At 32.2% G+C, this 13,105-nt stretch overlaps 1 protein-coding gene across 1 annotated transcript; it reads left to right on the top strand.

The window, feature by feature from the left end:
• Positions 1–152: 152 nt before the first annotated feature.
• LOC124458329 (F-box only protein 47-like) lies at positions 153–5,579 on the top strand. The gene is made up of 9 exons (XM_047008365.1): positions 153–174; positions 554–931; positions 1,679–1,755; positions 1,863–1,998; positions 2,545–2,772; positions 3,347–3,505; positions 4,454–4,606; positions 4,740–4,919; positions 5,467–5,579. The coding sequence occupies exons 1-9, from the start codon at positions 153–155 to the stop codon at positions 5,577–5,579; spliced, it is 1,446 nt and encodes a 481-aa protein (XP_046864321.1).
• Positions 5,580–13,105: the final 7,526 nt, after the last annotated feature.

Here is a 13,105-nt window from a genome sequence, read left to right as displayed (position 1 = left end):
CGAGGATAAAACGAACCCCACACGAAGTAAGTCAATCCGAAAGTTCTTGCTTCTTGGCGGGAAAGTTTAAAAACTTCAAAAAAAGATTTGGCTCAAGACTTCTGTTGAGTTTTTTCACCATTGCTATCCTGAAGCACGCCATATTTGCTGCAATGACAACACAAACAACAAAAGGTAAGACTTTAGAGTCATATCTGTGGAAAAAAGCTAAACTAATGTCATTTGTTGCGAAAACTTTTGGCTGTCAAGAGTTTGTTTTGATTTTCATTTTCATTTTGGCTTGTTTATTTCTCGTTTGTTTGCAGTAGAAAATAGTAGCAGATCTTTTGTTTGCCAGAATATTTGACAAAAACATGTTTTAAATTTGGAATACTTTGTAAAGAATCCAATTCGTAATATTTTGGCCATAAAATATTCTCTACTGTGATTTTAAAGCAACAGCGTGGTTTATAGCTATGTAGTAGTTCGTGTCTAAAGTTATACTTTATAAACTTATTGTAAATTGTTTTTTATGAACTAACTTTAAATATACTTTCGGCATTTTCTTTTTCAGGCGTGATGGAAGACGAAAGCTCGGGCAATAAAATTTTAAAGTATCTTCGTAACATCAAAACTAGAAGGTCGAGCTTACGCCTTTTCAACAAGATCGCTGCAAAACTGCCCCACTCACTTACTGCAGAAGATACTCGACATCCACTAGGAGCATTTGTTGTGTTCTCTGACGAAGTCCTTTTCCATATTTTCCTTTACATTCCCCTTCGAGATCTTGGCTCGCTGGCTTTGTCATCTAGACTGATGAGAGACAAGCTGATAACGTTTCACTTTAGTAAGCAAGCATTGGTTGCTTTAAAACCACGAATTTTTGAACAAAAAGAAGGCAAGAAAGACACAGTGAAAGAAAAAGAGTATTCAAACCATTTCTTAAACTTGGGTAAATTACTTTAATTTAGTTTTTCAACTCATACCAATTCCCAGTCAAGTTTTATTTGTTTCATTCCTTTCATGTGCATAGTTACGCACAAAATCGTGAAGGCTGTCTTAATTTAGACGTACCATGCAAACTATTTTTTGCTTTTAAAGCATTTATGTTTATAGTCATGTTTCAAAAAATGTGTATGAGCATATTTCCAACAAGCTATTTCATTTCACTAGAAAATGAATGTCTTCTTTCAATTCGTTAGTATACATTAGAGACTTTAACGTCACGCTAAATTTACTGTCATTTATCAACTGTCATTTTGAAAAATTTTAAACACCTTTCGAAAAAAATAGGTATATTTCTCTAGTGACCACCATCCCCGTGAGAAGACATTTTACAATATTAGCTATTAAGTCATTTCCTACATATACAATAAATCGTAACTTTTTTTGTTGTGTTAATTTCACCTTGCAAATAACAAAGTTTTCATTGCTACATTTATGTTAATGGCAATAATAAAATTTTCTGTACTGCACTAATGTTTGATTTTATTGCGTCAAATATGTTAATCGAATGAAATCAAACAGAAAATTTTCAAACTTCAAATTACACAAAGCTTTTTTTATATCCAACAATAACAGACTGTAAAAAAAATTCATCAGTAAATTGTGAAGTAAAAATTGCTATTGGTTTTCTATTTACCTCATAAATTAGTTTTTGCCTTTTACATTTGCATGATCTCTACTCTGCTCTTTTTAGGTATTTTCCTAAAAAAACTGACATGCCTCTTTACCACCAGAGAAAGGCTTAAGATCGTTGGAGAGTTGTTAGAAAAGGTGAAGATATTTTAATGCAGATGCTAAAATAAGGAACTGCTAAAAATGCTATATAATATAAGGAAGGTGACTTAGATACTAGTGTTAATAATGGTTTTGATTTTTAGCTTAAGGATACGCATACTGCGCTCTACAAAAATTATGGTTGCGATACAGCATACCGTTGCTATGGTAGTATGTTGCACGCTTTTATTAACGGCTGGGAATTGGACGAGAAAAATCGAGCATTTATTGCCATTAAAGGTAACTGAAATGACTTTGTGATTCCATGAAATCAACTACACCTAATCTCCAGGCTATTCAATTTGATGTATTAGTCAAGAAAACATATAGCCAGTTAAAGTTAGTTCTTTACAATTTCACGCTCAACTCCATACAACTTCACTTAAAATTCCGTAAAATAGTAATACATCATATAGAAATGCAAAAACAAGTAACTGAATAATCTGAAGTTTAAAAAAATAATGTTGAAGCTATCAATCCCACGTATTCCCACTTTCCATTGAATCAATCTTTGAAAGCAGAAAATGAAGCAATTTGCATTTACTGAATTTTGTTGAAAATCGAGGAACTTTGTTGTTGTGCGTAGGAATGGTCAAACATTGTCTCAAATATAAAACTTTTTACAACACGAAAAAAAATTATTAATTTTGGACTTTTGCATTCTCGCCTCCCAATATAAATTACCGTTATACTGAATCGAATCAATATCTCTTTTACGTGGCAAAAAGAAAGTCTAAACAAGCTCAATTTTTTCCATTTATGTAATTGCGCATTATTTTTAATAAGCTGCTTCTAGCGTTGATGAGCGTTTGCAAGAAGCGCTAGAGAAAGGTTTTGGTTCAAGACCTTGGTACGAGAAGTATGTGCGTGTGTTCTACCGTGAAATATTCCTTGATCAGTCTGTGGATGACAGTGAGCGAGGTTTCTGGTTGTGTCGCATGATTTCACCACTTCCTCTGTTTCATCAAGCACGTTTGCTTTACATGCTTTATGGTCCAGAGGACGACAATGATGGTAAACGAAAGTTTTATTTTTCCTTAATTCTCTTATCCCTGTATTTTGACGAAGATGACTTCGGCCGTTTTCATTTATGATAGATAATATGTCTGGATGACTTAAGATGAATTTTTTGATGCTTCTCTCAAATCATTGGAAGGATAAGACAGTCATAAGACGAATTAATTTTACAGACGACTTTAGCTTTTCAAATTTAAATCCCCGTCTTTATCCTGCAGTCCATTACGTAACAAAGTTATGAATATTTCATCATTTTTCAGATTTTCAAAAGCATTTTAATCTAATCTAGTTGGTAATTTAAATACTTTAACTTTTCTCATTAAGCTTTTTAACATAGAAATTCATACAGAATAATGAATACTTGCTTTATCTGTGATTTTTCTGAAATATTAAGTCATGAAGAAATGCAAAAAACAATTGAATGAATTAACAAAAGTTCAAAAAACTAATGTTCAAGCCCGATTTTCTTTAATCCCCTTTTTTTAAAGTGCATACTATTTTCATTTATATTTTTATTAGCTGATAAGATTGCTTTATATTTATCATATACCTCTAGCACTTAAATTTGTAGAATTGATTGATTGGAATCGAGTGTCAACCAACCCCACATTCTTTGGTGTTGATAATAAAGACGTTGCTGGGATTGCATTGGCTTTAATGAGTTTATACAATCATAGTGACAAGAAAAGAAACCATAATAATATCGTCAGTATCATTGAAGAGCTTATCAGTAAGTAAATATCATTGCATCAATTCAAATGAAACACGAAGTATCATGGATATGAAGACGAAATCTTTCATTATCCCATCTCAAGAAAATTTGTATTTGAGCAATCAGCCCATTTGCTTACATATATACAAGTATATAGTATTTAATTAAAAAATTTTAAATCCGACAAAATATTTGATGTAGATGCTAACCTTCTGCTAATATTTCGCACTTTTATCATCGATAAATGCTAGACATTGATTTGTTTGTTAAAAGGTCATATCAAGGTTTATAGAGAGTGCACTAGCCACTATGCCTGGAATATCGAAAAGTTTCTGACTTTGCAATGTTGTAAAACTGAAAAAAAAATAGGAATTGTTATCTTTAGACTGAATTTAAATAAAAAAATAATATGGTAATTTTTGTCACATTATTTTTGAAACTGCTCAATGAAATCAAGCAAAAAACAACTATTCATTGTTACAACTGAAAATCCAATTTTGAATACAATAATGGAGTACTCTGAATTTACTTCAGTCCAATTTTCAGCAACCTTAAAAATTAATTTTAATTTATTATGTTGATAAATTTTAAGTTGAGCTACTTGGTGGTTTATGACAAAATATAAGAGATACAGCTGCATGACTGCATGAGTATCATCACCGACACTGTATTGCTCACAAAGATTCAGTAAAACCTTATGTGGTAAAAATAACATTTTTTAAAACGTAGTATCTGAAAGTCTCCATTTTCAGTGAAGTGGTTGATTGTGATTGTGATGATGAAAATCAATTTAATTTACAGTCAAAGAGAAATGGTTTTTCAAACGATCTTCATTCGTATTTGATCTCTCCACCTGCGCTCTATTACCTCATCTGAATTAAACTACCAATCATCGGGTCTATGCACTGACTATTTACACATTTTATTCTAATTGGAGTCAAGGATTTAAAATTTTTGTTTGTTTAGATGGATGGTGCTGGGAGAACATCGCTAAACTGTTAAGACTTTGCAGTGATGAAATATGTTTTGATTTTCTGAGCAGCAAAGCGATCAATGGACGAATACAAGAGGTTGTGAACATTTTTTTCTACATTGCGCAGGTAATTTATGCAAAAACATGTGTGTCGCTAAACTTTTACTTCAATGCATTTTTTCGAGTATATTTATTGAAATAGATCATAATCACCACTGACGCCTTGGTGGACGTTGCCTCTCCAGCAATTAATTTTTCTTCTTGCTTTATAGACGTTAGTTGAGGATAGAATTAATGGAAAGGACTGTCAAAGATATCTAAAATGGTTTGTATTCATAGTCCAACGAGTCTTAAACGTGATGACGTGTCTAAAACAACGAGCATTGTTGGTTCGATCCTTGTTTGACATTTGGGAAGAAAATTTACTTAACTTTCATGATGATGAAAATGCTTTCACAGGTAACATTTTTTATACTTAAATAAAAATAATTAAGTAGCACATTATAAATAAAAAGACTAAAGTGCATGCATTAAAGTATTTTAAAATGCATGAAAATATGTTCTTGGTAGCTAATGTATTTCATGTCAATATGGTTTTCATTCTATTTCATTTTATTTCAAAATAAAATAACCTTATTGGTAGCTAAAATTGCTTATCAAACAATTGTTCTGAAATCAGGTATTTGCTGTTTCAATTTCTGAAAATCAAGTTTTCATGTAACATATAGAAAACAGTTACTTCATTGTTTATATTACAAAAAGCATGAAACTATTCTAATAGCTATTAAGTAATAAAAAAGCTCATTTTTAACTCATTCATACATTGCATAATATAATGTCTAAAACAATACCTTCATTTCAATTTAATTGAGCTAGCTAAAGCTTTGTGCAAAGAATCATGTGTCAGTGTTTTGCTGAATTTTACCATCCATTGGATTGTGATTGCGATTGTTGATGAAATAAATTATTTGCTATCTGAATAATCTTTAATTCTCTTATTTTTAAGAAGATGACAGTGCTCTTGGTGAAATCTTTAATGCATCTGTTCATATCTTGGCAAAAGTAAGCTGCATGTTATTTCTTGAAAAGTTCGATATTTGTCCTGGAGATGAGAAATAATTTCTCAAAAAATTTGATCACAGAGAAATTTTGCAAAAACAGTTGAAATAGAAGTGTAAAAAAACCCCAACAGTGCTTTTACATATTTGTTGTTTCTTTTGAAAGGGTTTAAAGTCTGGTTTCAGCTGATCTGGCTCTGACATATTTCCGACATTTTCAGTTGTTTATTTATCACAAACAAAATGAAAATGCATCTTTTTATTTCGTTTTCAAACTAACTGATATTCATATATACAGTGCTTTGCAACTTACAACAATGATATGTATTTGTATATGCCTATCATTATTGTATATGCTTTGCAGTTCAGCTGCCAGTTGACCCGCAAATTCGATATTTTTCAAAGATGAATCTCTAGAAAAATGTTAAAAAACAAGTTCATAATTCCAAATACATTTTAAGTTGTTAATGATTGATTAAAAAATAAACTTAAAAAATAAGTATTTTGTTAAAAATTTAATTGACTAAAATGTTGAGGTAATTTAGCATTCATAGCTTATGAAATGACCTATTTGGAGGTCACTTGCAACTTGCAGCACAAATAAGGACAAATAATTTAATTTAGTTCCACTTTTCGCTTACCTTTTGTGAGTATGTGTTTAAGACTATTTCAGTACTAGCACAGTATGATTCAATGCAAGAGTTTTTTTGCATAGTTTTTTAATCGTACGTGACCAGTGCTCATGTTGTAAGTGCTCATGATGCTAAACCGACTTCAAAATAAAAGATTGCTTTAGCGCAACATTTTTAAGTGTTTGATTTGTTGAGATAAGAATGCTTTCGTGATTGTATTCATCAAAATGGTTTAACAATATTGATAATCATTTCGAAAAACGAAGCATGAATTGAATTGGAATAGCTTAAGTTATTTTTAATACCAATTTGAGAAATGTATACATAAATATGGCTGTTGAGTGATAATTTATTTTAAAATATTCGATGTAACACAAATTGCCAAATGTAAAATATCCATTGTTTTTTGTATATAACTTAACAAATTTTTCTCTTTGATATTAATTAATAAATGTTTTCATCGTTAATTCTTTTGCATGTGTCTGAAAGACCACATGTTGCAAATTGTACATTGTAAATAAAATTTGCATTAAACTCCTTTTAAAATTTCACGAAACATTGTAAGCTTTGAGCAACATATACCATTGCCCCTATATATCAACTCTATCTCAAATCGCTTCTCAGTAAAACATATCCCCCTAAAAAAAAGGATGTCTTTTGCGACAATTTTACAATCAGATAAACGATTCGAAGTTCACAACTTATTCAAGCAAGGTTATTCCATCTTTCTTATGAATTTAAACGTTCACTGATATAAAATTTTATTAAAACAAGTTTTCAGCAGTCTGTCTACAGCCTTCGACGGGTTATGAAAGAAGTAAAAGGGTTGAGATGTAACACTATAAATACATGAACAAAGAAACGAAAATAAAGTAATATGTTCTATGTAATAGGTAGTTAATCTTTTTTAAAAGAATTTTATATTGTGCTTGAATTATTATCGGCTGCTTTGGTTATTCCAGTGTGCCATGATTCTAAATAAAATCACACTTGACACAACGCGATCTCATGAAAAGTTACCATGCACATTTTTTAACATGGTCGAACCTGAAATACATGTCAATTAACGGCAGTTATACATAGTTATACATTACAACAAGAATTCCCATTACCCAGATATCGATCACTTATTGAAGAGCAAACCGATTAGACGTTAACCCAAGTGGCACTGCAAGCTGTTCCAAAGATAAGCTCGACTATATGAGATAGAACGCTTTAAATAATTTGTTTTAGGTTTTGGATGAACAACTTGCCGTTGGAATTTCTATATTTACTATGATATACTTACTAGGGAGTACTGATATGTACTATGATTAAAAATTTCCTATAAATATAGAGGGGTATGACCGTAAAGTGCTTTAAACATAAAAATAGCTTTTTGTTTTTGAAGAATAGTACGTGCATTATCCCACTTCAATTATTCATGAAGGTAGTCAGATGGGACGTCATATGTTGAACACATTATGACGTGGGCTGCTCAATTTTGGAGATTTTGAAGCCTATCACTCGGAGCATCTCCGAGCTCATCCCATACTAAGGAACAGGAGAAATAAGGTTCGATAACACCTTGATATAATTTCTTTGTTGTCTCCTGGTCAATGAGCCCACGTACTTGTTTCAGTAGTAAGGGATATGCACGCGTGGAGACCACGCAATTCAAAGTAGTCTTGGTCTTGGAGGCGAGAAAATTTTAAGAGCTGTTTTTGAAATTTGACCATTGAGTTCTATAATAACTGGAGCGGCTAAGTGGACTTGGAACTGACGCCAAACAAATGGCGGCCAATGGACCTATTTCCGCTAAAGTGATCGCTTTGCAGAAAAAATATATTCTCGACCTCTCCCTGATATCTATAGCTAATTATACAGCATTTTTTAAAAACAAACTCGATATCTTCTTTTGTCATTTCTTTTAAATGCCAACACTTCAATCATTCAATTGTTGGATATCGTAGTGTCCAAAAAAAGGAACATGTCGCTTTCACATGTGAGATATTTGTTTTGTCTGTTCTTTAAAAATTGAAAAGCAATTGAACTTAAAGCCTGAGCAAGAAAATCCGACTGATGTTTTCCTGTTTTTGTTTTTAAATATCAACATACTTTTCCACTTATTTGTTAATATGTGAAACCGTAAATCTGTTTGCAAAATAGTTTCCATAACGCGAAAGAGATTTTAAAAAGATTCTGCTCTTTCTACTCAGTTGGCAGATACTATGAAGAAACGATCACCCGAAAGAGTCCCATAATGTAGAGCAGAGTTTGTTCTGATCAATTTGCTGACAACATGAAGATATGATCGGATAGCAAAATGTTTCTGGAATATGCTGCAGTACCACTATTTCATAGATCACTATATTAAGACAATTGGAAGATGCTATTGACCAGACAGAGTCTAACTGCCAATTGCTAAGGCTGAATACGAACTAAGGTAAATGATTTACAGACTTCCCTGTTCAACAGTTATTTGAACTTGGACTAATTCTATGGATGGAGATAATGGATTTAATAAAGATACCTTGAATGCTTTGAAAGTTAAAGTCAAGTACCAAATAAAGATAACAAGGTTATGTGTGTCTTGATGCTTGATGAAATGTCATGTAAACAGGTCATAAAGTTTGTGCTTATGTCAATATTGATACTGAGATTGATGATGACTTACTGCAACTGTATAATGCATGCAGTGTGTTTGGTATAACTAAATTGTAAAATCATGTCACATCTTTATTAAATTATTTTAGTAGAATGCTGTTTGAATGTTACTTATATGTAATGCATGCTATATTGAAGCATTAAAGATTCAGTAATGAAAACCTCAGTGCTATATATTTCTTCTTAATTTCAGTTTTAGCTGAAAAACTATTTTGAGCTGATTTACCAAATAAAGTACAGAATGGACATTTGCCATTTGCTTTATTTTCTGCTTTATCAAACCAGGGAAATGTTTTGACTTTTCCAAGTTTTTCTTCAATTTTTTGCTTCTTAATTCATTTCATAATATGAATGAAATACAGGTAGTACAGTTTAATAACTTTATAATTTTTGAAAAGCTGTTATGCTTCTAGCATTAAAGAACACAAAATGTGTTTAATTCATTTGGTTTTATTGCCTTGTGTATATGCACTTCATTCTTTATAAACAACACCATATTTAGAGGGTGAAATCCCATAGCAACTGGTATTAAATATGGGTATAAAATTTATTATTGAGGCGAAAGCTGTATTAGTCAATCAAATTCTGAACTCACGTGGCTAATAGGAAACACATAAAAAAGAGAAAAAGAAGAGAAGTATTAAATACACAATTGTGTATTCATGTATTCAAGTATTATAAACACTGTTGTAATTTAAGTGTATTAGTTATTTGCATTTTTGCCATTTCACAATCATTACAACAAAATCAAATATGCAACAACTTGACAAGTATTTGATGCAGTTCTTGTTCAGAAGACCACAAAAATCTCAAAAATTCTAATGGTTTGTATACAATATTTTTTTTCACTATTAATTTAGCTACGAAACGCGAGATGCATGTGCAAAAACAAATCGTGCAATTGTTGCGAAAAAGGCCATCACATGAAAGAAAGCAAAAAACTAATAAGAATAAATGAGCTAACATTTCTCTCGTGATTTGCTGAGATAAAATATGATACATTTTGTTTCGTGCAGATTACACATTTTGATATCGAGCAAATCATTGAACGACAGTTACGACGCGCACATCTGCATTTATATGTGGCCAACAAATCACTCGTTCGTCAATAGATAAAAAAGGCATCCGTCGTAGAAAACGACAACTGGCAACCACAGTAGACTAGTTCTTATGAAATTTATGTTTTTACAGTGATTTTAATCACAGAATGCTTGCCAAATGTTCGAAAAACACATATACTTTTTCCTCACTCTTTCTTAAGGTGGGAGAGAGAAATTGTGAGATTTTCGGAAAAGCAATCAATTTCGGTAAATCTCAGCGGTAATGGAACAAATCCTCCATTTATTTGGCGTCAGCCATGTTAGAGATAGCCGCTCCAGTTATTATAGAACTAAATGAATTTGGCAGGTCTCATTTTTTTGGTAAGTCAATTTGTTTAGTATTGCCTTTTTTTATCCTTATCATTTTTCCTTTTACAATACGTTTGGTAAGTTAGATTTTTGAGTTTAAGTATATGCTGCTCTTACATTTAGTATTCTTACATAAGTGGAGGAATATGCTGGTCAGTTTTCACTGACTTAATTTTTCTTATGGGATTATTACATCAAAAAATGTGTCGTGATATTTGAAACCACATGGCAGTGGCGGATCCAGTGTACGTCAAAATAAATTATAGCTCCTCAATTTTAAATTCAAATTACATTCAGAAAAACACTATTGGTTTTTAATTTCTAAAGAATATAATTTTACCAATGGATTGGCCTCTATTATGCTTAGAAATGTAAATATACGCAAAAATGTGCTGCAGTAATTCATTTTGACGTACTCTATATCCGTCACTGCCACATGAACAAGATGAAGTGAAAATATGATTTGAAGTTCATTTGTGAGGCATTTAATTTTTCTGACTATATTGATTTAAATAATGCTACAGACGATCAACGAAAAAAAACTGCAAAAAGAAAATATCATGTGTTTGTCGGTATCTCTAACAATTCTCATACTACTAAAAAAACTTTCAGTAGTGCCAGTAAAATTATATTAAAATTAGAATGAATATAAATAAACAGCAAAGAAATAAGCTTGACAACCCTGTTAAGTACTGCAAACTGTAAAATACTAAAATATTTTGCAGTTAGAAGTACTTACTTTTGAAATGTTAAGTTTTGCCCTCACAGCATTTACATAAATTTGAAGTCTGAAATAACACAGTATTTTCCAATTGCAGTATATGAAGAAGGCACTATTGGGGTGGAGACTGGTGCTGGCCCATCCAAAAGTATAATTTTGCACGTTTGTTTGCACATTATGTGTAATTGTTTAAGTTTTATATCAAAATTTAGCAAAATATAAGAGCTTTGGATCAAAAGGTAATTAGCTCAACAGTTGCTGTTTGTCTGAAGTTCGTATATCTCGATAAGCGCCGTTATATCAGACAGGCTTTGCATGACAGCCCTGTGGCCCTCACAGCCAGGGGCGTAACTATAGGGGGTAGGAGGGGGTGCAACACCTACCAATCCTTGAAAATGGATCATTTGCCGGGCAAAAATAAAAAAATCGGGCAAAACTGCTAAAATTTAGTGGGAAAATCATTTTGAAACCTAATAACGATTAAAAATGAATAAAAAGAACTAATTCATAAGCCGTTATAAACAATTGATAAAGCTTATTTGTAAAGTAAATATTGACATTTGTCAATGCAGAAATAAATACAGAAGTGGTAATATTGTTTTATCCTGAATGTTGTAAACTTTCGAGCAGTATTGTCGCAAATGTGCTTACACTGGCCTGGGAACGAGTTTGTCAGTCATTTGGTTTTATTCGACGAATATTGCTTATAAGTTATAACTAACTAGTTTGCCACAACAACTCACCAAATTCTTACTATCAAGTTTACTATCGTAAAGGGATGTGTAAAGTTTTGGATTCTCTGATCGGAGAATTCAAAGAAAACATGGAATAATGTTTGTCAAAGCTAAAGCCTTTGACAGAAATTCTTTAGCCCCTAATAACAGAACCAGCTCTTGAGCAACTTGAATCAAAAGCTTCTCCCTCCGTCTTCACCTATCGACCCTGAGTACTTGCATACAGAATTTAGTGTGTTTGAAAACGTTGTAAACAGTACGAACAAACCTGCACGACTGTAATTAACAACTGTGATGTTGCTAATGTTGCATACAGGAATAAGTCAGTACTGCCCGCTGTCCATAAGTGTTGTAACGTACTCTTAACTGCTCCTGTAACTTTCCCAAAAAACGAAAGGACGTTTAGTGAAATGAAAGTTATAAAGAATTTCATGCAGTCTACGATTTCTAGCGAACGTCTTGAAGATTTGTCTGTTTTAACTGCCGAAAGAGACTTAGCTGACAAGATTGACCTTAATTCTGTCCTTACGGCTTGGGTTTCAAAGAAAAACGGAAAAATCTCCAAAAAACTTTAGTAAATTTTTGATAGAAGTATGTTATGATGTAAAGTAGAAACACTATTCACAAAATCAACCTTTAGTTAGTAAAACGTTAAAATAAATCTTTAGCTGAAGCCCTTAGTTACAGTTTTGTGAGCACACCCTTTTCTCTGGCAAAATGTCACGACCACGCCCTTTTAGTCGGCAAATTGACGTTACACCCTCCAATCGTTGAGCTGAAGTTACGCCCCTGCTCACAGCAGTCCGAAATTTAATTTATTTACATTAATTTGATGAAAAATTTACATTACAAAGATACTAAATTTTACATAAGTTTATAATTACGAACTGTAGCCTATCATGTGTGGTGTTTATGGATATTAACTGTTTTCCCACAAAATTTTAAAAATGGCGCAGTACATTGTAACAAAAAAGGACATCCTTCAAAAGAACACGGTATAGTCGTGATGCACTCGTTTCTTTTTTCCGAAGATATTGCAAAACTTGTACAAGACTCCCAGCGGAAACTCATTTCACAGAAGTCTGTATTCCCATTTCTCCATTCCATTCCCCGATTCCCCATTCCCTGTTTTACAGGTTGCACAGAATAGATATCTTAACAGAAGATCCACTCGTGTCGGAACCTTCGATGTTCGTGTCGCCCACTTTTCTGAAGCAAATTCTAAGGAGACACACCGTCCAGCAAGATACTTCCGTTATATCACAATAGAAAATATAGTTTTTTTACAAATACATCGTTTTGCACTACAAAAGCTAGGAACATGATAAGATGATATGTTTTGTAAAACTTTCGGCAAACTTTTGCTTTAAACGAGAATTATTAGCAAAATAGCATTCTCGTGCAATACTATTCCATATTGATTTTGTGAAAGTATCTTGCTGGGA

Source organism: Xenia sp. Carnegie-2017, unplaced genomic scaffold, assembly GCF_021976095.1.
Source record: "Xenia sp. Carnegie-2017 unplaced genomic scaffold, XeniaSp_v1 HiC_scaffold_6, whole genome shotgun sequence".
NCBI classification, from domain to species: domain Eukaryota; kingdom Metazoa; phylum Cnidaria; class Anthozoa; order Malacalcyonacea; family Xeniidae; genus Xenia; species Xenia sp. Carnegie-2017.
The sequence above is the reverse complement of the archived record's forward strand: the minus strand, read 5'-3'. Positions and strand labels throughout refer to the sequence as shown.